Consider the following 26029-nt stretch of genomic DNA (forward strand, 5'->3'; position numbering starts at 1 on the left):
TTTTTTAAATCAAAAAACTTCCAATGCCATACCATATTTAACAAGAAATGGCATCCAGCTTTTCCAATTTTATAGGATCCCCAGTAAAAATCGAATTAAGGCTACGAAAGATCTCCAATTAAAACCATTTTAATACTCTTTAAGTATGCGCTTAAGTATTATCATAAATAATGTCACATGACAGGCTGCAAAAGACGGCTTTAAAAACAATTAAATTGTCAATTAGAAAATTGACAAAAATCAGCCTTCACTTCATAAAACCTTCATTAAAGAATAAATAGAAACAGCATTAGTAAACAACAGTATCAAAGTTCAAGAACCAGAATAATTTCGACCTTTAATCCATTATTAATTCCAAAGAACTCATGACTATGCAAATATAGTTATGATAACCGCATGTTGGAATATTTACTAAAGATAATAAGCCATTTCTCCCAGTTATCTATTACCCTATTTCATTGCATAACTATTGCTAATTACTAAACTTAACCATATTTTAATTAATAGCGCTGGCAAACCCAATTTGTTTAAATCATAATTGAGATGAATAGCTTTACGAAAATTTCTCATAAATAAATGCGCACTCGTTAAATTTCACAGTCTAATTGTTGAACCCATAACAATTAGATGATTATAATAGATTTATAATTAAAAACGAGGAGGTAAATAAATGATAAAAATGGTATATATTTAGCCTGCTTATAAAACAAAGTAAAAGCTTTAAAATATAAATATTTATCGAAAGGAATTTTATATTAGGCCCACCTAGACTTCAGGCTCCCAAAGGGACGGTGCCTGCCTTTCCCCAGTTACCTTTAGATAGCGGCCAGAAATGTAATTTTCATGTTGCTCGCTCGTTAACCATTACATACAGCAACAAAAACATAGACTGTACATAGACTATAAAGGTGTTTTATGTCTTGGAGTGCCTCAAGATTTAAATCTAAGGCAGTCGCATTATCGCTCACAGAAACCAAAGTTAGGCTTCAGTTTTATTGCCAATTTTCGCAATTTTCATTAGCGGGCGGGGCTCCGAATAAAAGACTTTTTAATTAACAGAAATTTCACTTTTTTCACTTAACATGTAATAGAATGATGAGGCATGCATACATAGATCATGATGAATAATTTTAAACTCAAAGAAAGGGAAAGACAAAAATTAGGAGCCGTAGTAACCCAAGCTGTTTCCCGCAGCCAGTTTATCGTTGGGAAGATTGACGCGTCTTTTGTTTACTTCCGGAGCTGCTGAAGCCGGCCGATCCACCTGTTTATCCAGCTCCTGGGCATCTGAGTCCTGCTGCACTGTATCCCGCACGAAAAAGACTCCATTCGGCCCAAAACGAAGGCAATTGAAACGGTATTCAAAGAACTGACTGACCAGCACTTTGAAGACCACTGAGAGGCACACCTGGACATTGCCCTCCCCAAAGGCCCGAATATCGTAGAGCCGCAAACAACTGAAGAGTGGCAGTGGGAGCAATAGTGGTACACAGTAATCCGGCGGATTCCTGGCCGAGAAACCAAAATTGGCTACGGAACGCTGGTTCAGCTCCACACTTAACCGAAGTCCCACATCCGCCCTGTTGTACTCAATGGCGGCACAAACACGCTGGTTATATGCCTCACCGAATCCGAATACCAGTCCCAGGCAGCAACGGCAGGCGAATTCGGCGCAGGAACAAGGCTGCCACAGTTGAGGAAGCTCCACAATATTGCCACTTACTTGTGGTTTCCGGTTGCCACGCCTCAGAAAGGCGGTATAGCGAAAAGGCTCGAACTGCTGGCCACTGAACGGGTTGAAGAGCACAAAACGAGGAGCTGACGCAGCTGCAGGCACTGGAGCCTGGGTGGGGGGATAATTGAAAGTCCCTGGGTAGTAAAACTGAGCCTCTACAAAGGACACAGTCCACACGGTCTGAACTAGAAAGATCAGTCTTGAAATATTTTGCAGCAACATGGTTACTCCAGTTTCGAGTCCAGTGAAGGTTACGGGTATTGCCGGAGCCGTGTGTTCTCGGCCACAATTGTCCAAACAGAATGTTGGCCTCAGCACAGTATTTTCCAGAGGTAAGGCCCGGTTTTACCATCCCGCCACAAATGGCTCGGAAAATGCTTATTGACTTACATTAGTCAGGGCATTGCACATGCCATAAAAATTGTGTCAATGTTATGCGTACGTAGATGCTGCCGTTGCGATCAATAGTTGTGGCGTTTGGAGCTCCATCGCTTCACTCTCGCTTTTTTGTTTAAAAACTTGAATGGCATCGACACGCTGATAAGCCGGCTGGGCATAATTTACATTTTTACGATTTCCAGGCGTTATGTGAAGCTTGTCAGATGGCAACTGAAAATTGCACACTTGGCACTCTAAAGTGTGTCAAAATTACATACTCCGACATCTGAATTTGCGCAAACTTACGGCACTATCAACTGAGGCATCGGCAGCAAGCGTAACAAAACGCAGCTCACAGTCGGAGACAATTTGTGGGCTTTATTGGGGGTTCCGTGGGCGGAACCCTAATGCCATCAAAGGGTTTACAAGTCATACCCCCGGTTTCCTAATCCCAAACCACCGACCATCCGACCGTCTATTGCAACGGAAAGTGAAGTTGACGTTGTTTTCCCCAATGAGTTGTCGATTTTGTCTTTGTCACATCAGGAAGCCGAAAGCTTCATTGCAGCTGCCATTTGAATTCGAACTTCACCAGGGGGGGACCTTGAATTGGCTCAAAGATACAAGTGCTTGGGAGTTATTTACCCAACCGGTGCACACAAAAAAAGCGGGAAATTACACACGGCCGACTCAAAGGGCAAAGACTTTTCGGAAAAGCCGATCAAAATATTCCATACCGAGACAAACAACTTGACACCTTGAAAAGTTCATTCCCATGAAATATTTTTGTCGTATGGTACATATTTTAATATAATTTTCAAATTTATTAACTAACAGGTTTGTAGGTTTCATAAAATTAAACAATTTAAACTGCTTTTAACTTAGCAGACTAATTATAAAATACTTTATATTTTAGGTAAATCATTAGAGTCTGAGTCGAAATCTTTAGTTTAACAGAATTTTTCTAAATATTTTTCTTATTATCTTACTATCTCTAATTAAACCATTTAGAAATGCAGTTTGTAAAGAATATAAAACATGTACTAAAACTTTTGTTTGTGGCGGGAATTTACAAATCGAAAAAACTTGCCTATGTTAATTAACATCTGTAAAGAGACTTTCTGTTAAGGCCTGTAGCACACAACGATAATCTCGCATATTTTTATGTTATCATATATCCATTTAAAGATATAGCTTACTACATGAAAAACTTTAAATAAAATTCAAATAAAATTAGTCAAAAAATCATAGAATATAAAGATAAATATCGTATGTTCGATATAACGATAGAAATATTTCCATTTAATTAAAAGTATATCGATATATTGATATTTTGATATATTCCTCTTTTTTTGTGGTCACGCACAGCAAAAATGTTTAAATTCTGTTAAAGACACCGGACATTCAAAACAATCTATTCGCGACCAGGAGCGCCGCCGCGTACACACTTCAAAACACCATAGAGCTGCAGAAAAATGGGCGATTTCTTCAAGTCGCTCAATTTTAACTACTTCAGTTCGGCGGATGGCAGCACATCTGCCAACGGGGCTGCAGGAATCATCGGTGGGGGCGGGGGCGGAGGCGGTGGAGGAGGAGGAGGAGGAGCTCCCACGGACAATAGCTATGTTGGCCAAAATGTGGAAGTCAGTGGCCACAGGTTGCGCACCAAGTGCGTAATCGCTGAAGGTGAGAAGCGGGTCGTCGTCCAAGGGGGCGAAACCCCAGTGACAAAGGCAAAAATCAATAGGAAGCGGAGCTATCGCGGTGCAGCTAGTAAAATGCTTTGTTTACGCTTTCTGATTTCGTGTATCTTCGTTCGAGCGAGCTGATTCGTCGGCAAGTCAACCCCAACATCCGAATCTTCCAAGCTGTGCTTCAAGTGCGTTGGCCCCAGCTTCTCTTCGCTCGAAATAAGACAATGAAGCTATGACTCATGACTCATGCAAGCCATTTCAAAGCGATCGAAACTGGGGGCCAGTTCTTATATAACGAACTTGTGGACAAGGGGAGGCGGATACTAGTACTCCCCCCTTTTCCCTTTTCGTTCTTGCAGTTCTTTTGCGGGAAAACCCAGTAATTAGCATTAAAATGGGTGTTCTGCTGTGGCTTGCATATATTTGAATGGTTTTGGGGCAATTGCCAATTAGGAATCTTTCCTATTTTAAAATTTATTCATAAATTAAATAGTCTCAATTAGGAAAATAATGGACATAGCAACATGTTCTATGTCTCGTTCTTATAAATTAAAGAAACAAATAAAATAGTTATTTAGTAATATGTAGCAAAATGTATTCCCCAGTGAATAGAATAGAATACCCCCTTTAAGCAATCCCTTATCAACTTCCGCCTACTCTCTCCCACCACTCTCTTTCAGGCGGCTATGCCTTTGTGTACGTTGCCCAAGATTTGCAAACTGGCACCGAGTACGCCCTCAAGCGACTGATTGGAGCCGATCAGCAGGCCTGCAACGCCATCATCAACGAGATTGCCATCCACAAGCAGCTGTCGGGTCATGGAAACATCGTGGCATTCGTTGGCTCCAGTTACACGGCTCCGTCCTCCAATCAGGGAGCTCAGTACCTGCTCCTCTCGGAGCTCTGTAAAGGTATGATATCACTTAGTACTAGTATTTAGTACTAACTTATATTATATTTTTAGGTGGTTCACTGGTGGACTGTTTCAAGGCAGATAGCAGTGCCATTGATCCTCCCGTGGTTTTGAGGATTTTCTACCAAATGGCTCGAGCAGTGGCCGCCATGCACTCCCAATCGCCTCCCATCGCCCATCGAGACATCAAGGTAAGTCATCATTACTCTAATTATACATTAAAAACCTGCTAATGTTCTCCTTTCATTTGGCAGATCGAAAACTTCCTAATCGGCAACGATAAACAGATCAAACTGTGTGATTTTGGCTCGGCCAGCAAAGAAGTCCTCTCGCCCACGTTTGAATGGAGTGCCCACCAACGCAACATGCTGGAGGATCAGCTGAACACTGTTACCACGCCCATGTACCGAGCACCCGAAATGCTAGACACCTGGTCCAATAATCCAATCGGGCCCAAGGCAGACATCTGGGCCCTTGGCTGCGTCCTCTATTTCCTATGCTATCGCAGGCACCCCTACGAAGATGGTGGCAAGCTGCGGATCATCAACGGCAACTACATCATTCCACCAGAGCCGCGATACCAATGCTTCCGCGACATCATCAAGGGCTGCTTTAAAGTGAATCCGGCCGAACGTCTGGACATTAGCATGGTGCTTGAGCGCCTAGCTGCTATAGCGGAGACTAATAATTGGTCGCTCAAGGGCCCCCTGGATTTACGCGGCGTTCCGATTGAGTCATCTCCGACCGAGAGTCCCGCTCGAAGGACACCCCCCCAATCGGAGTTCTACACTGACACGCCAAATCTCCCGCCCCAGCCAGCGCAACCCGCCAGCAGCGCCCCTTCCTCAAGTAATGGTCATGGCAGTCTTCTATCGTCGCTGAAAGGCGGCGCTGGAACGCTCTTCAAGAACCTCAAGGACACTTCCACAAAGGTCATGCAAACGATGCAGCAATCGATCGCACGCACGGATCTAGACATTAGTCACATCACCTCGAGGATTTTGGTCATGCCGTGTCCGTCCGATGGCTTTGAGTCGGCATACAAAACGAACAACATTGAGGACGTGCGGATGTCACTGGAGAGTAGGTTTCCCCCCCAAAAGATAAGCATTTACAATTTCGGGCAGCGCACAGTTCCGCGGTTACCGCCCCCGGTACGAACAGTAGAGGCCGGTTCTGTCTACGCATATCCACAAGCTCATGCTCCTAATCTGCAGGTTAGCACCCATGATTATATTACATTATGGTGTCTTTTTAACATATTCTTGTCTTATCAGGGTCTGTTTAATGTATCTGCGGATATGTACAACTTCCTCAACGCCGATCCAAAGTCTATAGTGGTCGTACAAACTGGAGATTCCGGAGGCTGCACAGCTGCCACTGTGATCTGTGCTCTACTCATGTACGCCGATCTTCTCCAGCAACCGGAAGATGCGGTCCAGGTATTCGCAGTCAAGCGGCACACCATCAACCTGCGTCCCTCGGAATTCCGTTACTTGTATTACTTCGGCGACATCCTGCGACCCACTCCGCTACTGCCACACTACAAAAACACAAATCTCGTCTCGCTCAGCTGCCAACCAGTTCCCAAAATGACCAAGGCCCGCGACGGCTGCCGCATCTACATGGAAGTGTATTGCAATGAGACCCTATTACTAAGCACTCTCCAGGACTATGAAAAGATGCGTTTGCATTTGGCTGGTCCTGGCAAAATAGTTCTTCCCATCAACCTGACTGTCTGTGGCGATGTCACCATTGTGTTGTATCATGCTCGAAAAGGAATGGTGCGTCCTCAGGGCCTGAAGATATGCCAGTTCCAAATAAACACTGGCTTCATACCGGAACCGGAGACCTTGATGACATTGCGCAGTCACGATCTTGATGATCTGCCGGATGCGGAACAGGTGGCTCCCAACTTCTGCGTATCCCTCTCTCTTGCAGTGACTGACTCGGAGACACCGCCCAGCCACAAACCGCCATGGATGCCACCCAAGCCAAAAAGGTCCCCAGCAGCCTTGTTTAGCTCTGACTTGGAATATGCCGAAATGCTGGATAACTTTGGTAGGTACGATTCAGTCCACTCTTACGGTGTAAACTAATTTCTATTCAATTCAGTGACCAAGCCAAAAACACGTCCATCACCACCGCCGGCAGTGCGAAAACCAGATCGTGCCAACTCTCCATTGGTTCTGCCTGATGTGACGGAAACTGCTCATGATGATCCTCCGGTGGGTATGCCGGAACCCTCGCCACCCATCGATCTGCTCAACCTGAACCAGCAACCCAGTGATGCTCCTGCTGCAGATCCATTAGCTAGCGCCATGCCCAGCTCGGACGCCAGCTTTGATCTGTTGGGAGCCTTCGGGGACGACGATTCCACTGGTATAGGGTCGGCTCCCATACCAGACATTCTTCCGCCGCCGCCGTTGCAGCCACCACAGCAGCCCAAGATAAACGCCGACCTTTTTGACATCTTTGGCTCGGTAGACCAGAGCAGTGCACCGAGTATGAAGCCCATGACCGGAACAGACCTGCCTCCTTACATGGGCACTGTCCCAGCTTTTGCTGCCCCAGCATCAGTGCCCAAAAAGGAACCATCGCCCGCGCAGACGCCTAAATCTCCTGCCGACCCCTTCGCCGACATTGCCAATCTCGCGTCTGGTCTGAATATAAACTTCAACCGCAGCACACTAAGTGGAAAGTCGCCTGTGGGAAATAGTCCCCAGCCAACGCAATACCCCAGCCCCACCCACAGACCATCCCCAGCCACAACAGGGCAACCGCATCCACAGCCACAAGCATCGTTTATGAAGACTCCGCCGCAGGCAAATCCGCAACAGCAAGCACCGTTTGCGAAGACACCACCTCAACCACAGCCCGCCCAGGCACGACCGGACTACAGTCGCTCTCATTTCGATGCTCCAAAGCCAGGACAGGCAGCGGGAGGAGCAGGACCCAAGAACTCTGACATATTTGCCGATATCCTGGGGCAGCAAGGCTATTCCTTTGGCAGCAAGATGAATCAGGGCTCACGGTCCATCAATGAGATGCGGAAAGAAGACATGGTCAGGGACATGGACCCAAAGAAAGTTCGAATTATGGAATGGGTAAGAATGAGATCCTGATTCATCCTTCAAATGCTAGTTTAACGTAACACGTTTTCCCTTCTCAGACTGACGGTAAAAAGAACAATATACGGGCTCTTCTCTGCTCTATGCACACGGTCCTGTGGGAGAATGCCAAATGGCAACGCTGCGAAATGTCCACTATGGTGACTCCAGCCGAGGTAAAGAAGGCCTATCGCCGCGCTTGCCTGGCCGTGCATCCCGACAAGGTAAGAAAAATAAATATTGTAAGCAACTTGTAAGCAATTCTCACATTGAAAATCACTTTCAGCATAATGGCACTGAGAACGAGGAGATTGCCAAGCTCATATTTATGGAACTGAACAATGCCTGGACCGATTTCGAAAACGATGCTACGCAGCAAAATATGTTCAATGCGTAAAACGCGTCCTATAGCTATATATTTATCGCAAGTAGTCCTAATCTACGACTAGCTGAAATTAGCATAAAGCCATTTAATTTTGTAAGCTTTAATCTTAAAAGAGAAAGTATTTACCTACGCCCCTAAAAGGCGTAGACATTTTAGATAGCCGGAAAGAACCCCGTTTTGAAATTCAAATCATCCTAAGGACAATTTACTTAATTTTTTTTGTACCAACATGGCCAAGTTCAACATTCCTAGAAGTCACCGAGACCGCCCTAAAAACAATCGTCTGAATATACAAGAAAATGAAGTCCTCAGACAATCGCAGATTTATTTTTTTCATTACGCGGAGATTTGACTTAAAATCAATCATTGCAATATATATTTTCATTTCGCTGTAATTAGGAAAATTACAATATTCCCCTGACCCATTTATAGCCAATATGTGATTAAATTGAATGCCTATAACTGATCGAAACCGAAAGTTAAGATATATAAATGTAAATAACAGTTCAAACTATAAAATGTGAAAGTGTAAAGACAAAGTTATTGCGCCACTTTGGCCAAAATCAGAATGTACATAATAGAGTATATATTGGTTGTTATCTTTAACCAAAATTTCGGTTTGAGCATTTAACTTTTGTCCCTGTAAAAATAAAGTCTATACTCGTTTCATTGTGACTCTCTCCTTACTCCCCCACACAGCCTTTTTTCACTCGACTGCCGGATACAAAAACTTCGATAATATTGCGATCACTTCCAGTATAAATAAACTTCTCCACCAATTCATCGACGGTGAGAAGCCTAATGGGATCATCCACGACACTGACGTCCACCAGGAGTGCGTCGAATTCCTTGCCAGCTTCAAAGTTTCCGGTTAAATGATCCATGGCTAGAGCCTTGGCGCCACCCAATGTTGCCAGGTAGATGGCCTGCTTGTATTTGAGTTGTTTGTAACTGGGATCCTGGGTTTTAGCCTCTCCTGTGCCAACAATATTCTGTTTCTTAAAAAAGTCCAAATGCTTGGATATATCCAATGCCCGCAGTAAAGCATCTTGGATTGAGACGGAATTCCCTCCGGATACATCGGTGCCCAACCCAACAGTTACTCCGGAATTTATCAGTCGTTGGATGTCGCATATGCCAGAACCGAGCATTGTATTCGAGGCAGGACAATGGGCCACAGAGGTGCCGCGCTCCTTGAGTAGTCGGACTTCTTCATCCTCCAGGTGGACACCGTGAGCCATTACAGTCTGCAAAATAGTAAGGTCTTAAGCAGCATAACCCAACTGGATGACTTCAAGCTAACCTTTTTCGTAAGCAATCCAGCTTCGTCGTACGCTCCTGCATAGCTGGTGTTGAAGATACCCTTGACCACCTCAATCTCTGCCAGATTTTCGCTGATATGACTTTGGATATGCAGGTTGTCTTCCTTGGTGATGTCACCCAGCTGCTTGAGCAGCTCTTTGGTGCAACTGAGAGCGAATCGGGGCGTGATTGTCGGTAAAACAAGTGGACTTCCAATATTTTTCATTGCAGTCACAAACTCCTTGGTGTTGGTTACCGACTCCTCGAGGGTTTCCCTACAAGATTTATTAGAAAATGGAGAAGAAACCCAAGACATGTACTCACACATAAAAGTCGGGACTATTGCAATTGGAGCATACTTTTCCAATCAGCGCCCGCTGACCTTGACGCACTGCCTCCCGAGCCAGTATCAAAGTCGATGGCAGATTGTTGGTTGCGAAATAGGAGGCGAGTGTTGTTCCAGAGCGCAGCGTTGCTTCCTGGGGGGTATCACATTATTAGCTCATTCCGAAGACAAGTGATTGTGTGTGACCGAAACGCTTGGTGGAGCGATATTGGATGGCATATATGTATGTATGTTTTATAGTGATCACATGTGGTTGGGTTTGTATGGGTGCTCCGAATTGATAACGATCGTTTCTTACAACAACGCTCTTGTAGACACGCTGGGCGTATTTCAAATCCGAGAACTTGGCCTCCAACGGAAAAGTATACGTTTTTAACCAGTCCAGCAATGGCATATCCAATCCCAGGCCCACTTGGGCATACTGGGGCGCGTGTATATGGCAATCCACAAATCCGGGCATCAGGAACTGGTAGTCCGTCAGGACCACCTCTTCCGGCCTATTCCCTTTATTGTTGGTCAACCAAGTCTGGTAGTCATTGCCTAAACACAAAATCTTGGCGAGAAGCTTGCATTAAAAACAGTTTTTTTAAATCGTGTTCCAGAAACATACCTTTCCATCATCGCTCACCACCAAGAACCCATTCTTAATGGACTCAAACTCATTGAAGGACTTGGTGTGCACTATGGTTCCTAGGAAAGCGGTGGGCATGGCTGCAGTAGAAGATCGGTTGTTTCTCCAACGTGATTTCGAGCGTATTGATTTTGACTAGTTGCTCAACAAGTATTTAAATTGCAAGAGCTACTTGGTTCTCCACTATCGATGAATCGATAAATATGCGATGATTATATTATGGCTTGTTTTTACTAGTAGCACATTCTAACGTTTTAAAATATTTATTATTTATTTATCTCACACATCCAAGGGACTAAGTTTTATATCTGCCATATAACGATGCTTTCGAAATTTTCATAAAATTAATGTTTTTGCCAAAAGAAGTTTGAGGTAAATATTTTAAAATTTAAAATTATTGTTGATGGAAAGTGTTGGAAAGGACAATATTTTTCAGAATGAATAACTGTTATTTTCAAATTTTACAAAATAGTTACATCGATACTCGTTATTATTTACCTAAAAATCTAAATTAAAATATTTAAAACTATGAATAATTTGTATAAAAAGATAATTTAGTGTAGTATAAGTATGGTTAAAAAACTAATTGTAAAATATTGTAATTTCTTTTGTAATTTAGCCACGTCTTAACCTATTAAACTTGATCTGATTAAAAAGATAATGCAGCTGGTATGCACCTTGAACTACCAGTAGGTCCTTATAGTTGACAGCTTTCGGCTTTATCTGATGACTGTCTTCAATGTCTACTATTGGACCCTGTGGAGTGAACTTTTTAAGAGAAAATATTTTTCTTTTGCAGTCATGTTCAGAATTCATTGGAAGCAGAACGTTGCAACAATATCCGCGCGACTTCTGCGGGAAAACCTATTCTACCCCAGATTTCTTGGATTCCTATTCTTCAGATATGGGAAGGACAAAGATGGACTGGTCATTTTAGATGATAACCGAAAGTGGTGGAAGTGGTTAACGTTACTTCACAGAATTATTTCTATGATTGGAGTAAACTTCAGCGACTCACTTGTGTTCGGTGGATTTAATAGCCTTCTTCATCAAGTGTTTAAATATTCTCATTTAGGACTTCAAATCTTCGCGAATTTTTGGATCACCCGGCACCAGTTTTTCATCAACACCGAGGCGGTTTTCTTGGCTAACAAAATGTTGAAGATTTTTCGACGAGTAAGATGCCTGAGCAATCAGAAAAAAGTCGGTTTCGGAGGCAAAAAAGAATTCGTGATATTAATTATGATAATTGGCTGTCGAGTTTTCCATTTTATTGCATTATTTGTTTTGATTTTTCCAAAGTTCGAGCTGCTAACTATTCTTACTAATTGTGCTTTCTCCTACAATATTATTTACATCAATTTTATAATACACTTCCATTGCCTCTGGTACGTCGCATTGGGAGTACTTCACTCAGAGTTTAATGAATTTATGCAAAATGAAGTGAACAACTTACCCCAACCAAATTTTGAGGTGTATTTGGATATTTATCGAAAAATTCACGAATCTGAAATTACGTTCAAAAGAATGTACAGCAATCAACTACTGTTTTACTTTTTGTCGAGCATTTTGTGTATTGCTGATCTTTCAAACTTAATGATAAAAGACATATCAATCAGACAACCATGGATGTGGATTCTCTTTCTAAAAATAATCATTGAGAATCAATTATTTTGCTCGGCTGTGGAGAGAATTTTTCAAGAATTTGAAAAGACGCGTTCAATCATTTTTGAGTTAAGCATTGTTAAGGATACAAAAGAAAGCAACCAAGCTGTGAGTATAACCTTTAAAAAAATGTTCTAAAATCATTTAAAAACTATAATCTTTTTAGGTGGCTTAGAGAAATGTTCATTACATTTCTCAACCTTAACCCTTTTAGGGTACAACTTTTTGGGCTCTTTGAGGTTTCTAATAGCTTTCATCTAAAAATGGTTTCAAACGCTGTTAATTATGTAATTATTGTTGTACAATTTATATTGCAAACAAAACAAATGTAACCTTAAATGTAACAAAACAAATGTAAGAGTTTTAACTTAAAATAATTTGCACTTAAAACTATTAAAAGTAACCACTTCATTCAAACAAAAGTTCGTGAAATTCGTTATATTTTCAACTGCTGAAAAGCAAACAAGTATTCTTACACATTTCATTTGATACACTTCGCCTGTCTTTTTTGTGACATATTGGGATCTTATCCCTTTCTGATTATAAACTCATTAACAAAATGAACTTGGTCTTAACCTGGAAAGTTTCTCTCTTTGAGGGCATTCGAAATAGACAACCGCGCTAGACAGTTTAAAATTCTTTGCAAGATGACAATTCCGAAAATTATCGCGAAAATCCTACTTTTGACTTTTAAATTCGCGCAATGGATGGGATTAATTGTTTTTAATATTAAAGGAGATACAATTTCCAATATAAACTGGCTTGTGTGGCTTAGTGTAGTTATTCGCCTAATAACTCTTTGCATCGTCGTTGTTGTCTATCCGGCCTATATTTTAAAACAAGACTTCATTATAAAACTTTTTCACGTTGCTCGATTGTTCATAATCATATACTCCAGTTATTTTATTGTGAAACTCCAACTTTATCAATCATCGGAAATAATAAAAATTGTCAATAGGTTTTTGGGCCTTCTCCGAAAAATACGATTTCTGAGCAGAGATAATGAATTTGGTTTTGGAAGAAGAAGGGACTATTTTCTCATGATAATATTAAATGTGTCATGTTTTTTCTACGAATCTATATACCGATTCACTTTAGAACGTACCATTTTAAAAAGTTTTAATGAAGTGGTTATACACCTTTGTTTCGTATACATTTTTTTGGGAATAAACTTTTTGTATCACATCCATATCCTGACGTATATTTTCTTTGGATATCTTTATTCTGAACTAAACGGATATTTTCACGTCTCTTTGAAACACCAACTTCGTGATCTGGAACCCCAACCCAATCAAAGAGCGCAGAGAAAATTAAAAAGAAAATTAAAAAAGTGCTTAGATCTACATAGTGTAACCTCCTGCATAGCTGTATCAAAGTTTTTCTCGGGCTGCCATAATAGGCAAATCCAGCTACTGCATAATTTACTAGATACTAGCAACGGGACCCTTATTAAGTGTAGCTCTTTCGGGAGATGGGGTGGGTTTTGCTAATATCAGTAAATTTGATCACTACAAGAATCATTAAAGAGTCCCTACTGAAACTAAATTTCCACTTGATCGTGGAGAACGCACAAAAAAAAACAAGAAAACTTGGGGTCATTGCCCCCGAGAAGATAAGCTTAGGAATTGCATGATAACAAGGAGGAAAGAAATCACAACAGAGAAAAAGAAAAAAAAAAAAATGTGCCGACAATGATGTTAGAATTCGGACACGGTTTCACTACCCACCCTACCTTAGTCTTAAGAGAATTGTTGTTAAGACCCCAATTATCATTTCTACTCACATTTCCAAGGTCACGGAAATACTGACTTACTCCCTCATACTTCTATTTTTTTTTTTTTAAAGTAATATATTTTCACAAACTTCAGCTTAACTTTAGGATCTTACAATAATAAAAGAGAAGTAATTTCATGTTCAATTCAGGTATGATCTTAGAATTTTTGGTTAATTAACATTATTGGCTAAAACCTATCTTAATAATATAGTATAATAATAATAATAATAAGGTGGACCTCATTCATTATTTGAGATTTAAAATTGCCAACAAATTTTAAGATGCTAAGTTGCTCTATTTGAGTTCGAATGCACTTGAAGGTTTAGGCTAGCAAAAAAAAAAAAAACAAATGACGAAAGCAAAACAAACAAGCACCTGCTGTCTGCAAGCTTATCGGCTTGGCAGAGATTATTAGTGGTTATTGATATGAGCATGGCAGAATAGCATAATTGCCCGATTGATAGGTAATTTGTTTTTTTTTTTTTTTTTCATCTACATTTTTTTTTTTTCTTTTAAATCTTACAAACCAGTTCTTAGAATTTTTAACCTCCTACACATTCTGATCTTTTAAAATTTTTCTCTTTTAGGTATTTAGTTATCTTTTAAAATTTTCTCTTTTAGGTATTTAGTTATCTTTTAAAATTTTCTCTTTTAGGTATTTAGTTATTTTTTAGGTTTTATTTTTTTGTTCACTCACCCCAATGTGATGATCCTCGATGAAGGCCTTCATGTTGGAGTCTCGTAGAGGTTGGGCTGATTAGTTGAGAGGTTGAATTTCTTAAATATATCTTACAACTACATTATTTCTCTTTTTGCATGCCTTTCCTTATTTACATTTTTGTTTGTCTTTAGTTCAATTCGAGTTCGTAGAATTTAATGTACTTTAATAGAATTCATAATTTCTTTTCACTATATATATTTTTTTTTTTTTTTTTTCTTTAAATTTCTAGTTCAATATAAGTTCATACTTTTTTAATGTAATTGAATATAATTATTACTATTATTTTTCTATATCTATAATTTCTTTCGTATTCATTTCTTTTACATCTAATTTTTTTTTTTTTTTTTTTTTTTTTAATTTCTAGTTCAATATAAGTTCGTAATATTTTAATGTAATTTAATTTTTGTGTTTGTGAACAACAACCGAAATGTAATAAACGATTGGAAGGCGACTCTCGTTCGCTATTGTATACTTTGATATCGTTTTATATTTATAGGTGATATCCGAAATTTCTCCTATCCGGTGTATCAGTATTGATTTGCGAATAAAGGTAGACGGGATAGACTAAGTGGGTGTTTTTTTTTTTATCTTTGATAGGGTTACTCATCCTGATAAAAACTATGTGTAATGATCCAGGTATGGAATCCAGGTGGTGCGGGTGGGACTCTCGTGGATTTTCGGCCATAGAAGACGCCTTATGGAAACAAGGTTGAGATAAAAATTCGGCTGGCGAGCTTGAAAATCATTACCTGATCCCAGGCTAGGTTTGTTTGCGACTTTACTGATGTCTTTGCTTTACTTATTTTTCCAATGATGTGTGGGGATTTTTCAGATTTAATTTGTTTTATTTTGTTGTGATCACTTTGCACGTGTTTCACCCACTTGATTTATGGATATGGTGTAGCTGGTACTAAGGTGTGCGTCTGCTTAGTTTGACAGCTCAAAAAAGAAAAAGACTTTTGAAGGCACCTAATAAGCTGCTAGGGCTAATGTCAAGGTAAGTACTAACGCCTAGTATGCACATTAGGAATGAATAAAACAAAAAAAAATTGCTAACACCTATCGATAAAAGTGGAGAGTTTCGTTAAGATTAGACGTTATTCTAATCTAATTTTTTTGAAACTCGAATGGGCAGCACAGGTGACCATTACAACCACAGATAATCTGTCGAGTAATCCGGAGACATGATTAGCTGGAATTAGCATTTTATATCTTTGGCATGATACGTTCCTAGCTCTTTTCCACTCAGGGTTTCTAGCAAATAATAAGCGTTTCCCAATTTCTTCTTCACTCTGCATTTCGAAAACAACGGGCCTAACTTTTTATTGTAGTTTTGACTAAAGTTGCTCAACTGGAAATTTCTTTTAAACACTTCTTGGCCTTCTTTAAACGACACAAACTTGCTTCTCAAGTTGTACTGTTTTACATTCTGTTCATAAGCTTTTCGACTATTTGTTTGTATTTCCTGACGTAACAATAAAAGCTTTTCTTGCCGATCCATTGTAGGAGATTCTTCGAGAAGTGATAATTTGTTTAATAATCGGTAATCTTCAGCGTGGTTAATCATATTGAAACCAAAAAGAGCTTTATAAGGAGAACATCCAAGAGACTGATGTAAAGCTGATCGTAAAGCGGACGAAATGCGAGTTAAATTCGCATCCCAGTCTGTTTGATCATTTTTGAGATAGGAACGAATAGCTGCAATTAAAGAGCGATTAACTCGTTCAGCTGCATTGCTTTGCGGAGAATATAGCGCGGTAAAAATGTGTCGAATTCCAAACTTAGTCAACATTGCTTCAAATTCTTTTGCTTTGAATTGTGAGCCGTTGTCACTAACAATAGACTCTGGAACTCCAAACTCACAAAAAATTCGCTCTTCTAGAAATGTGTTAATAATTCCTGTAGTAGCTTTCTTTAACGGACAAAGCCAGTGATATCTACTGAAATGGTCAAGTACTATAAATAATCCAGTATTGCCTCTTTTACTACGGGGATATGGGCCGAGAATATCAATATATAGTCTTTGGAAAGGACGTATGGAAATACTTTGTTCTCCCATTGGCGGTCTTAATATTTGGTTAGGGGCTTTTGTCTGTTTACAAACTTCACAGTTCCGAATGTAATCTCTGACTTCTTTAGATAACCCTGGCCAAAAGAGATTGCGACGCAAGCGTTCTATAGTTTTTTGCATTCCGCCGTGTGCAGACACAACACTATTATGAGCTTGCCAAATAGCCTGGGCTCGTAATGGTTCTGGAACCCATAGTTTCCAACTATCGGCTTCTTGATCTGGATTACCAGTCGCATGCTCCGTTCGGATATACACAAATTTTTCGTGTATACGTAAATCTGGAAGTTTATCTTTATTCTGCTCTACTTTCAATCGAAGTTCGACATAGTCTGACTCCATAAATGCTGGTGAGTCTAAGTCAATTGCGGGTCCTATCATCTCTAAACTGTCTATGGACTCGTCACACATTCGAGACAACGCATCTGGAACGATATGATCTTTCCCTTTACGATGAGAAATGGTAAATTTAAATCCTTGCATTCTATCAAACCATCGGGCGACTCTTCCCGTGGCACTTTTTCGTTGTTTTATAAGCCATGTTAGACTAGAATGATCGGTCACTACTTCAAATGGCTGCATTTCTAAATACCCCCGAAATCTTTCGATGGCTGCAATAACTGCTAGACATTCCCGCTCTGTTACACTATAATTTCTTTGAGCCTTAGACAATTTTTTTGACATGTATGCGATCGGTCTTTCTTCTCCTTCGTCGGATAATTGCACTAACACAGCCCCAATGCCAAAATCACTAGCGTCACAATGAAGAAAAAACTTCTTGGTAAAGTCAGCATTTTGCAAAACGGGTGCGGAAGTAAGTTGGACTTTCAATTTTTCCATGGCTTCCTGCGCTTCATTCGTCCAGGTGAACTTTCTACTTTTTTTTAACAGTTCTGTCATAGGAAATGACAACTCCGCGAAGCTAGCAATGAACCTACGGTACCAATTACAAATTCCTAAGAAACCTCTTAATTGTTTCATGTTACGAGGAGCCGGCCAATTTAGAATACAGGATATTTTTTCCGGATCCGTAGATATTCCTCCATTTCCAATTATGTAACCCAAGTAGTTAACTTTTGTTACACAAAAATGGCTTTTCCTAACATTTAACGTTAAGTTTGCTTTGCGAAATTGCTGTGCAATTCGTACAAGGACTGCTAAATGGGATTGAAAATCATCTGTAACAATACACAAATCATCTAAATATCCGAAAACACAGTATCGTAGATCTGGTGGAATAAGATCATCCATCAGACGACACATGGTTGACGGTGCGTTGCACAGACCAAAAGGCATAACTTCGAATTGAAATAATCCTCGACCTGGCACTGTAAACGCTGTTAAGGGTTTAGCTTCCTCGGTTAATTCAATTTGCCAATAGGCATCTTTTAGATCCAGTTTACTAATAATATTTGCCTTTGGAAGACGCGAAAATATTCCCTCAATACTTTGTAGTGGGTATGCATCTTTCAGAGTAACCTCATTTAATTTTCGAGCGTCCAGACAAATTCGGACTTTATTTGGTTTAATAACCATTCGAATGGGTGAGCTCCATGCACTTTTAGATGGTGCAATCACTTTAAGTTCTAGCATACGATCAATTTCAGTATATAAGACTTTCTCCACAGCTGGACTAATAGGATAATGTCTCTGTTTAACAGAAGACGCATTTCCCGTATCTATATGATGTTTAATTAAGGACGTTCGCCCCAAACCTTGTTTTTCGAAATTGGGAAACATTTCTTTCACTGCTTCTAATTGCTGAAGTTCCATGGCAGTCAACGGATATTGATCCTCTTTAGGGGTGTTAAAGTCCTGCCCACTATCTGCTGGCTCAATGGATCCCACTATTCCGGGCGCTAATTGAAACGTTCGCCAGAAATCAATTCCGAGAATAAGACGCTGTGCAATTGTCGGAATAACATAGAGTTCCACTTCCTTTTCTTCTCCTTTATATCTCATTGCTACTTTTAATATGCCTGAAACTTGATGTGGTTTAGCATCCGCCGTTTTAACCTGGGAGACTATTGATTTATATCCACCTACACCACTAAAGTCTTGGTTTGCTAACTCAGCTCCAATACAACTAATATTTGCTCCGGTGTCTAGTAACCCCCATTCTGTAAAATCTAAAAATTCTACACTAGCATAACTTCGGTTATCCGCATTATTTTGAAATATAGTAGATATTAATCTATGTTGTTTCTTACAAAGGTTCTTATAATATTTCTTTATCCGAATCGAATTTCTTTTTCGAGGGATTATATTTTCCGAAAAAATTTTATTTCTAACTTCATAATAATTTTTCAAACGTTCTTCATATGGCCTAAACTTAGTATCTACCTCATTTTCTATCTTGGCATCTGGTATATTATCTTGAGTTGTAATGATACGCTCTTCTAGTTTCTTATTTAAAAGTGTGTATCTATTTAAATTTGTAAACTCCGAGTTATTTATTGGTGGGACATCCGATTGTTTTGAGATGCCCCGGATTTCCGGTTTTCCGAACTGGTTTTACAGTAAATACAATTGGGCTTATAGATGTCAGGCTTCCCGCACCCATAACAAAATATACGTCTATCCCCTAGACAGTCTTGCCAAAAGTGTCCCGTTACTCCGCAATTCCAACAAGTTATGTTAGCCGGATTTCTTTGTATAGCAGAGATGTCTAAGCTGTTGTTTTCGGATTTATTTTCCTCAATCTCCTCTACTGCATATACCCGATAAGGTCCTCCCTCTTTTGATTTCGTTACGTTGCGAAGAGATCGCCCTGCTTCTTGTAAAAAGTGTTCTCTCCTTTGTACTAGCCGTCTTAAATGATCGATGGAGTATATTTCTTCAAATAATAATCTATCTTTCATATCAGTAAGTAAATTTCCCTGAACTAGTTCAATTAATTCTGATTCCTCAAACTCAACAGATAGCTTATCCATTAGTTTGCAAATAGCTTCGTAATATGTGTCAAATGTTTCGCCAGGTTTTTGTTTTCGAGCTCGAATTTGTTCCCGCAATTCTGTTTTTGAGCGGTTCTCTTTATATTGTTCACGTAGCCCTGTGCAAAATTGATTCCAAGTAAATGTTTCTGTTCGTTTATGAAATCTCCAGAACCATGAACTAGCTTTGCCTGTTAATAGCTGATGAACATTTTTGGCCATTGCCTCAAGATCGTTATTAAGATGTTCTCGTGTTAACACTTTAACTCGATATAAAAATTCGTCAACTGATAATCCTTCCGCAGTCCCTTCGAACCGAACTCCCCATTTTTGGATAATATCTGCTACTTTGTTGCTAGTATGCCCTGAGGAAAAAGCTCTAGGGCTTGGTACATCGAAGTCCCTTTGATCTTGACCCATCGAATTTTCAACTCCGTTTCTTAGTACCAATGAAGAAAGCATTCTATCTACTGTTTCTCTAACTAGGTGTTCTATGTTTGGTCGTACCCAATTATCATTATTTCTTGGAAATTGCCTTGGAGGTCTGCCTCGCTGTGATCTTCCCCGTTGTGGACTATTCCTTGGTATTTCATAATTTAAAGGCCGAGTATTTAAGCTTCTTTCACTCTCGCTTGCTGGGTTGCTTTGAGCCCAGTTCAATCGCTGCTCAGACCGAATCTGTGACGTACCTACATTTCCCTCCTCTAGCTGGAGCTGTCTAACCACAGACCTAGTGTTTGGTCGATTTAACTGTCGCTCTTTTTCTTCTCCAGGCTTCGCACCAGGAGAACAGTTTCCTACTACTACTCGTACATCCTTTTTCAATACTTTAGCTAAACATGATGGACATTCATTCTCCTTGTCAGGATGAAATCTCAGTTCCATACAAGATTTATGAAAAATATGCTTGCAATTAGTAATTACACATGGCTGCGTATTTTCCATGACGTTTTCGCAAATAACGCATACGTTCGGTATTGCCTCTGCACCACTTTGTTCCGGGGTACGTTGAATTGGCATTTTAAATTAATATTTTTTTTTATATTTGTATAGATTGATTACTTAAAAGTTTCCGTTTGTTGACCTTTGTTGGAAATGTGAGTAGTTAATTTTCTTTTTCTGCATATTGTTAACTGTCCCTCCTCTAAATTTTTAGGTTATTTATTTTTTTTCTCTATTTAATTAATATGTTTGGTCTATTTCAATTACCTTAGGTTACACTAGAATGCTTCAAAAAGGTTTTGTTTCTACGCTTATATCAACGGACAAAAATACGCTCTCGCATATGTTTTTGTGTTCCAGCCGATACTAACATAATAACAGAACCTATTCTATTCATTTCTTATATGTATCCCACTTGATGAATATTTGTTGCTTGACTCCGGTCTTTTAAAATATCCCTGATTATATACCTTACTCTTCGGTCGGGTTGTTCGATTATTCAAGCTCCCCAAATTCCAGAAGGGTATACCATTTCGATATTCTATCCTAACAACCAATTTTCATACGAAAGCAAAACGAGCAATTTTATTTACTGTGGATGAGTACTCAGAATTAGATGTTCAACAGTATTCTGCACCAGTGTTCCGAAAAGTTAACCTCTTTCCTTTGGTCGCAATTAATAAGCCTCCGCTTGTTAATGCAAAATCCTAAATAAAAAAATGTTATTTCGGCTCTAACGTTCTACTCTTCCACGGGCCGACGGTTATTGAATCTATTACGAATCCTTTTCACCGTGCCTCACCGTATGGGCGCCAAAATTCTTTGTAACCTCCTGCATAGCTGTATCAAAGTTTTTCTCGGGCTGCCATAATAGGCAAATCCAGCTACTGCATAATTTACTAGATACTAGCAACGGGACCCTTATTAAGTGTAGCTCTTTCGGGAGATGGGGTGGGTTTTGCTAATATCAGTAAATTTGATCACTACAAGAATCATTAAAGAGTCCCTACTGAAACTAAATTTCCACTTGATCGTGGAGAACGCACAAAAAAAAACAAGAAAACTTGGGGTCATTGCCCCCGAGAAGATAAGCTTAGGAATTGCATGATAACAAGGAGGAAAGAAATCACAACAGAGAAAAAGAAAAAAAAAAAAATGTGCCGACAATGATGTTAGAATTCGGACACGGTTTCACTACCCACCCTACCTTAGTCTTAAGAGAATTGTTGTTAAGACCCCAATTATCATTTCTACTCACATTTCCAAGGTCACGGAAATACTGACTTACTCCCTCATACTTCTATTTTTTTTTTTTTAAAGTAATATATTTTCACAAACTTCAGCTTAACTTTAGGATCTTACAATAATAAAAGAGAAGTAATTTCATGTTCAATTCAGGTATGATCTTAGAATTTTTGGTTAATTAACATTATTGGCTAAAACCTATCTTAATAATATAGTATAATAATAATAATAATAAGGTGGACCTCATTCATTATTTGAGATTTAAAATTGCCAACAAATTTTAAGATGCTAAGTTGCTCTATTTGAGTTCGAATGCACTTGAAGGTTTAGGCTAGCAAAAAAAAAAAAAACAAATGACGAAAGCAAAACAAACAAGCACCTGCTGTCTGCAAGCTTATCGGCTTGGCAGAGATTATTAGTGGTTATTGATATGAGCATGGCAGAATAGCATAATTGCCCGATTGATAGGTAATTTGTTTTTTTTTTTTTTTTTCATCTACATTTTTTTTTTTTCTTTTAAATCTTACAAACCAGTTCTTAGAATTTTTAACCTCCTACACATTCTGATCTTTTAAAATTTTTCTCTTTTAGGTATTTAGTTATCTTTTAAAATTTTCTCTTTTAGGTATTTAGTTATCTTTTAAAATTTTCTCTTTTAGGTATTTAGTTATTTTTTAGGTTTTATTTTTTTGTTCACTCACCCCAATGTGATGATCCTCGATGAAGGCCTTCATGTTGGAGTCTCGTAGAGGTTGGGCTGATTAGTTGAGAGGTTGAATTTCTTAAATATATCTTACAACTACATTATTTCTCTTTTTGCATGCCTTTCCTTATTTACATTTTTGTTTGTCTTTAGTTCAATTCGAGTTCGTAGAATTTAATGTACTTTAATAGAATTCATAATTTCTTTTCACTATATATATTTTTTTTTTTTTTTTTTCTTTAAATTTCTAGTTCAATATAAGTTCATACTTTTTTAATGTAATTGAATATAATTATTACTATTATTTTTCTATATCTATAATTTCTTTCGTATTCATTTCTTTTACATCTAATTTTTTTTTTTTTTTTTTTTTTTTTAATTTCTAGTTCAATATAAGTTCGTAATATTTTAATGTAATTTAATTTTTGTGTTTGTGAACAACAACCGAAATGTAATAAACGATTGGAAGGCGACTCTCGTTCGCTATTGTATACTTTGATATCGTTTTATATTTATAGGTGATATCCGAAATTTCTCCTATCCGGTGTATCAGTATTGATTTGCGAATAAAGGTAGACGGGATAGACTAAGTGGGTGTTTTTTTTTTTATCTTTGATAGGGTTACTCATCCTGATAAAAACTATGTGTAATGATCCAGGTATGGAATCCAGGTGGTGCGGGTGGGACTCTCGTGGATTTTCGGCCATAGAAGACGCCTTATGGAAACAAGGTTGAGATAAAAATTCGGCTGGCGAGCTTGAAAATCATTACCTGATCCCAGGCTAGGTTTGTTTGCGACTTTACTGATGTCTTTGCTTTACTTATTTTTCCAATGATGTGTGGGGATTTTTCAGATTTAATTTGTTTTATTTTGTTGTGATCACTTTGCACGTGTTTCACCCACTTGATTTATGGATATGGTGTAGCTGGTACTAAGGTGTGCGTCTGCTTAGTTTGACAGCTCAAAAAAGAAAAAGACTTTTGAAGGCACCTAATAAGCTGCTAGGGCTAATGTCAAGGTAAGTACTAACGCCTAGTATGCACATTAGGAATGAATAAAACAAAAAAAAATTGCTAACACCTATCGATAAAAGTGGAGAGTTTCGTTAAGATTAGACGTTATTCTAATCTAATTTTTTTGAAACTCGAATGGGCAGCACAGGTGACCATTACAATAGAGAGATTTTCGAAGTTCATATATTTTTTCAAAAACTGTTTGAATATATCACTATTCCTGGATTCTTACAAAATACTTTTCTAGTAGGAGCGATAGCTCACGAACTGATTATAGGAATTAAACTTCGGAGCTTTTGGTACTCAATAGCTATTGGAAACCATGTCTTAGAACTGTTTTTGCTAACTCATTCTGTGGATATAGCTCGTGCTCAGTTTTCAATGATTCGTTGGATTTATTCCGATATATACACCATAGGCCATTTTGAAGAGCTCCACATTCAGGTAAGATAATATACCCTATATTAAATGAAAAGTTATAAATCTTTAATCCTTAGCTGGATATGTTCTACACTCATCTGAATCTGTACGAGTTTAGGATCCGTCCTTGGGGCCTGTTTGATGTATCCAACAAAAAGTTTCTCCTATTCATGTCAGCTTTAATCAGTTGGCTAGTTTATCTGGCTCAATATAGCCTTCTAACAAATAGTTATTGATTGGTAATGAATGGTGGTAAGTATATTGCAGCAATAAATTCTATCAACAATATTATTGTTGATCTATTATCAGATAGTGGGAATCTGTTATATTTCAGATTTAAAAACTATTATGGATTATGAAATGGAGACATATTTTCTGTCATAAAATCATCCAGTGGAGTTCTTGTTACAGTAAAATCAAAAAACGTGCAATCCAATTAAATAAAAAATTTATATAATTACACCGTGATTGTTAATCCCATAAATAAAAGATGTTAAATTATCAACGGATTGTACTTCCAGATTTTGTTAATACATTTTTTTTTATTGGTTTCAATAAAAAATAGCTCATGTCTATGGTGTCAATTATTGATTATCATTTTTTTACAGCCCCCATTCGGCTGGCGTCCTGGCTAGGATAGGGTACCTGGCCAGGTGGCGGTGGAATCGTAATGGAGTCCAGACTCACACCGGAGGTAGATGTGGCCGTGGCGCTGGCATTGCCGTATGGCGCAGCGTACGTCGGCTGACTGTACATTTGGTAGGCCGAAGCTGGCACCAAGTTGGATGGCAGCTGGTGGAGTTTCATTCCAGCAGGCATCACGTTTATCTGCTCCTGACGCAGATTGAAATAGTCATTCGGCTTGGCGCTGGGTGGTGGGATGCCAGCCACATCGAAACGTCGATCCGTCTTGGCAGCCGAGCCCTGTTTTGCCTGAGAGTGAGCCCACTTAATGCTAACCTTTCGGCCGTGGATGACCAGCTTGTTGAAGGTGCGTTCGGCTGCCAGTTCGGCGGCGCCTCTCTTGGTGTACTGCACGAAGGCACATTGCTGCCGTGGCACTAGAGCAATCGAACGAATTTCTCCAAACTGGTAGAACTGATCGCGAAGTTCCGGTTCTGTGATCTCCTCAGGAAGATTTCCCACGTAGAGAGTGGTTATATTGCGGTCTTCTGGTGGCTCCAAAGTGGGCAACGATGCCGCTCGTTTCATTATTTTCTCAGCCACAGGATCGTTGCGTCCATAGTAGCGATCCTTGATGTTCTGCTCGCATAGAGGATCATCCGGCTCGTTCGGCTTGTCGTGACGGTAGGGACACTCCTCACCACGTTTACATTCTCCTTTTACCCAGAAGGAGCAGATGTGTGGCCGGTTTCGCTTGTAATAGGGGGCAGTACGGGCCAGTTTTGAGAGCATTTCATTGGCCGCCAGGGAGCGTCCAACGGCACCAGCTGCCTCGGTGCCGTCGCCATCCTGCAGTTGAGCATCTATGTTTTGTATGTAGTACTCCTTGTTGACGTCGCTCTGGGGCATGTTATCCGACACTTTCAAGGCAGCATCTCGCACCTGAATCGGCAGACCGTACTCCAAATCGAGCAGGCAGGTTTGGCAAACATTTTTTAGTCTGGCACACGTCTGGCAAATCTCAGTCTTTTTAAAACGCATCCGGGCGCCTGGGCACCAGCGAAATATGGTAAATGGACGGGTGCATATCTTGCATTCTTTGCCAAAACGTTCCTTTATCATTCGCACGTACGGATTGTCACCCAGGCAGGTCTGGCAGAGAATAGGGAACTCTGCGTCCTCCCAGTTCTGCCGGTTGTACGTGTTTGTCGTCTTTGACATCGACATGTTGACGTTGGAGTTAGTTTTCTTTAAATTCTGTATTAAATTAAGATGTAAATCCGGTTGCTTTTTTCTCGTGTCTCCTAGTTATGGGTAAATAATTGTAAAAACACATCGATACATCGATAAATATGAATGAAATAATACTAAATTTAGTATTTTATCATGTTTACACTTTTGCAGCAAAGTTATTCTGGTAATATAT

At 39.4% G+C, this 26029-nt stretch overlaps 5 protein-coding genes across 6 annotated transcripts; 2 read left to right on the plus strand and 3 right to left on the minus strand.

Moving 5' to 3' along the window:
- Positions 1–937: 937 nt before the first annotated feature.
- LOC6500066 lies at positions 938–2071 on the minus strand. The gene has a single exon (XM_001953254.3). The coding sequence runs from the start codon at positions 1955–1957 to the stop codon at positions 1160–1162; it is 798 nt and encodes a 265-aa protein (XP_001953289.1). The 5' UTR covers positions 1958–2071; the 3' UTR covers positions 938–1159.
- Positions 2072–3440: 1369 nt separating this feature from the next.
- Positions 3441–8884, plus strand: LOC6500473 (cyclin-G-associated kinase). Its single transcript, XM_001953255.4, has 8 exons — positions 3441–3799; positions 4488–4718; positions 4772–4911; positions 4975–5937; positions 5998–6781; positions 6836–7827; positions 7893–8054; positions 8117–8884. The coding sequence occupies exons 1-8, from the start codon at positions 3589–3591 to the stop codon at positions 8225–8227; spliced, it is 3594 nt and encodes a 1197-aa protein (XP_001953290.1). The 5' UTR covers positions 3441–3588; the 3' UTR covers positions 8228–8884.
- Positions 8506–10677, minus strand: LOC6500065 (guanine deaminase). Its single transcript, XM_001953256.4, has 5 exons — positions 10474–10677; positions 10162–10416; positions 9842–9996; positions 9519–9792; positions 8506–9462 (listed from the first exon to the last, which is right to left on the minus strand). The coding sequence occupies exons 1-5, from the start codon at positions 10570–10572 to the stop codon at positions 8899–8901; spliced, it is 1347 nt and encodes a 448-aa protein (XP_001953291.1). The 5' UTR covers positions 10573–10677; the 3' UTR covers positions 8506–8898.
- A 13017-nt stretch (positions 10678–23694) lies between these two features.
- On the plus strand, positions 23695–24453 carry LOC26515097 (putative gustatory receptor 92a). Of its 2 annotated transcripts, XR_004309766.2 has the most exons (3): positions 23907–24003; positions 24057–24231; positions 24314–24453. XR_004309766.2 is itself a non-coding variant. In XM_044715880.1 (2 exons), the coding sequence occupies exons 1-2, from the start codon at positions 23695–23697 to the stop codon at positions 24213–24215; spliced, it is 468 nt and encodes a 155-aa protein (XP_044571815.1). The 2 variants fall into 2 exon arrangements, 1 of the variants encoding a protein (XP_044571815.1); XM_044715880.1 differs by lacking the exon at positions 24314–24453 and having other exon boundaries at positions 23695–24003; positions 24057–24215.
- Positions 24454–24477: 24 nt separating this feature from the next.
- LOC6500064 (pre-mRNA-splicing factor RBM22) lies at positions 24478–25947 on the minus strand. Its single transcript, XM_001953257.4, has one exon. The coding sequence runs from the start codon at positions 25828–25830 to the stop codon at positions 24574–24576; it is 1257 nt and encodes a 418-aa protein (XP_001953292.1). The 5' UTR covers positions 25831–25947; the 3' UTR covers positions 24478–24573.
- Positions 25948–26029: the final 82 nt, after the last annotated feature.

This window comes from Drosophila ananassae, chromosome 2L (genome assembly GCF_017639315.1).
Source record: "Drosophila ananassae strain 14024-0371.13 chromosome 2L, ASM1763931v2, whole genome shotgun sequence".
In the NCBI taxonomy this organism is placed as follows: Eukaryota; Metazoa; Arthropoda; class Insecta; order Diptera; family Drosophilidae; genus Drosophila; species Drosophila ananassae.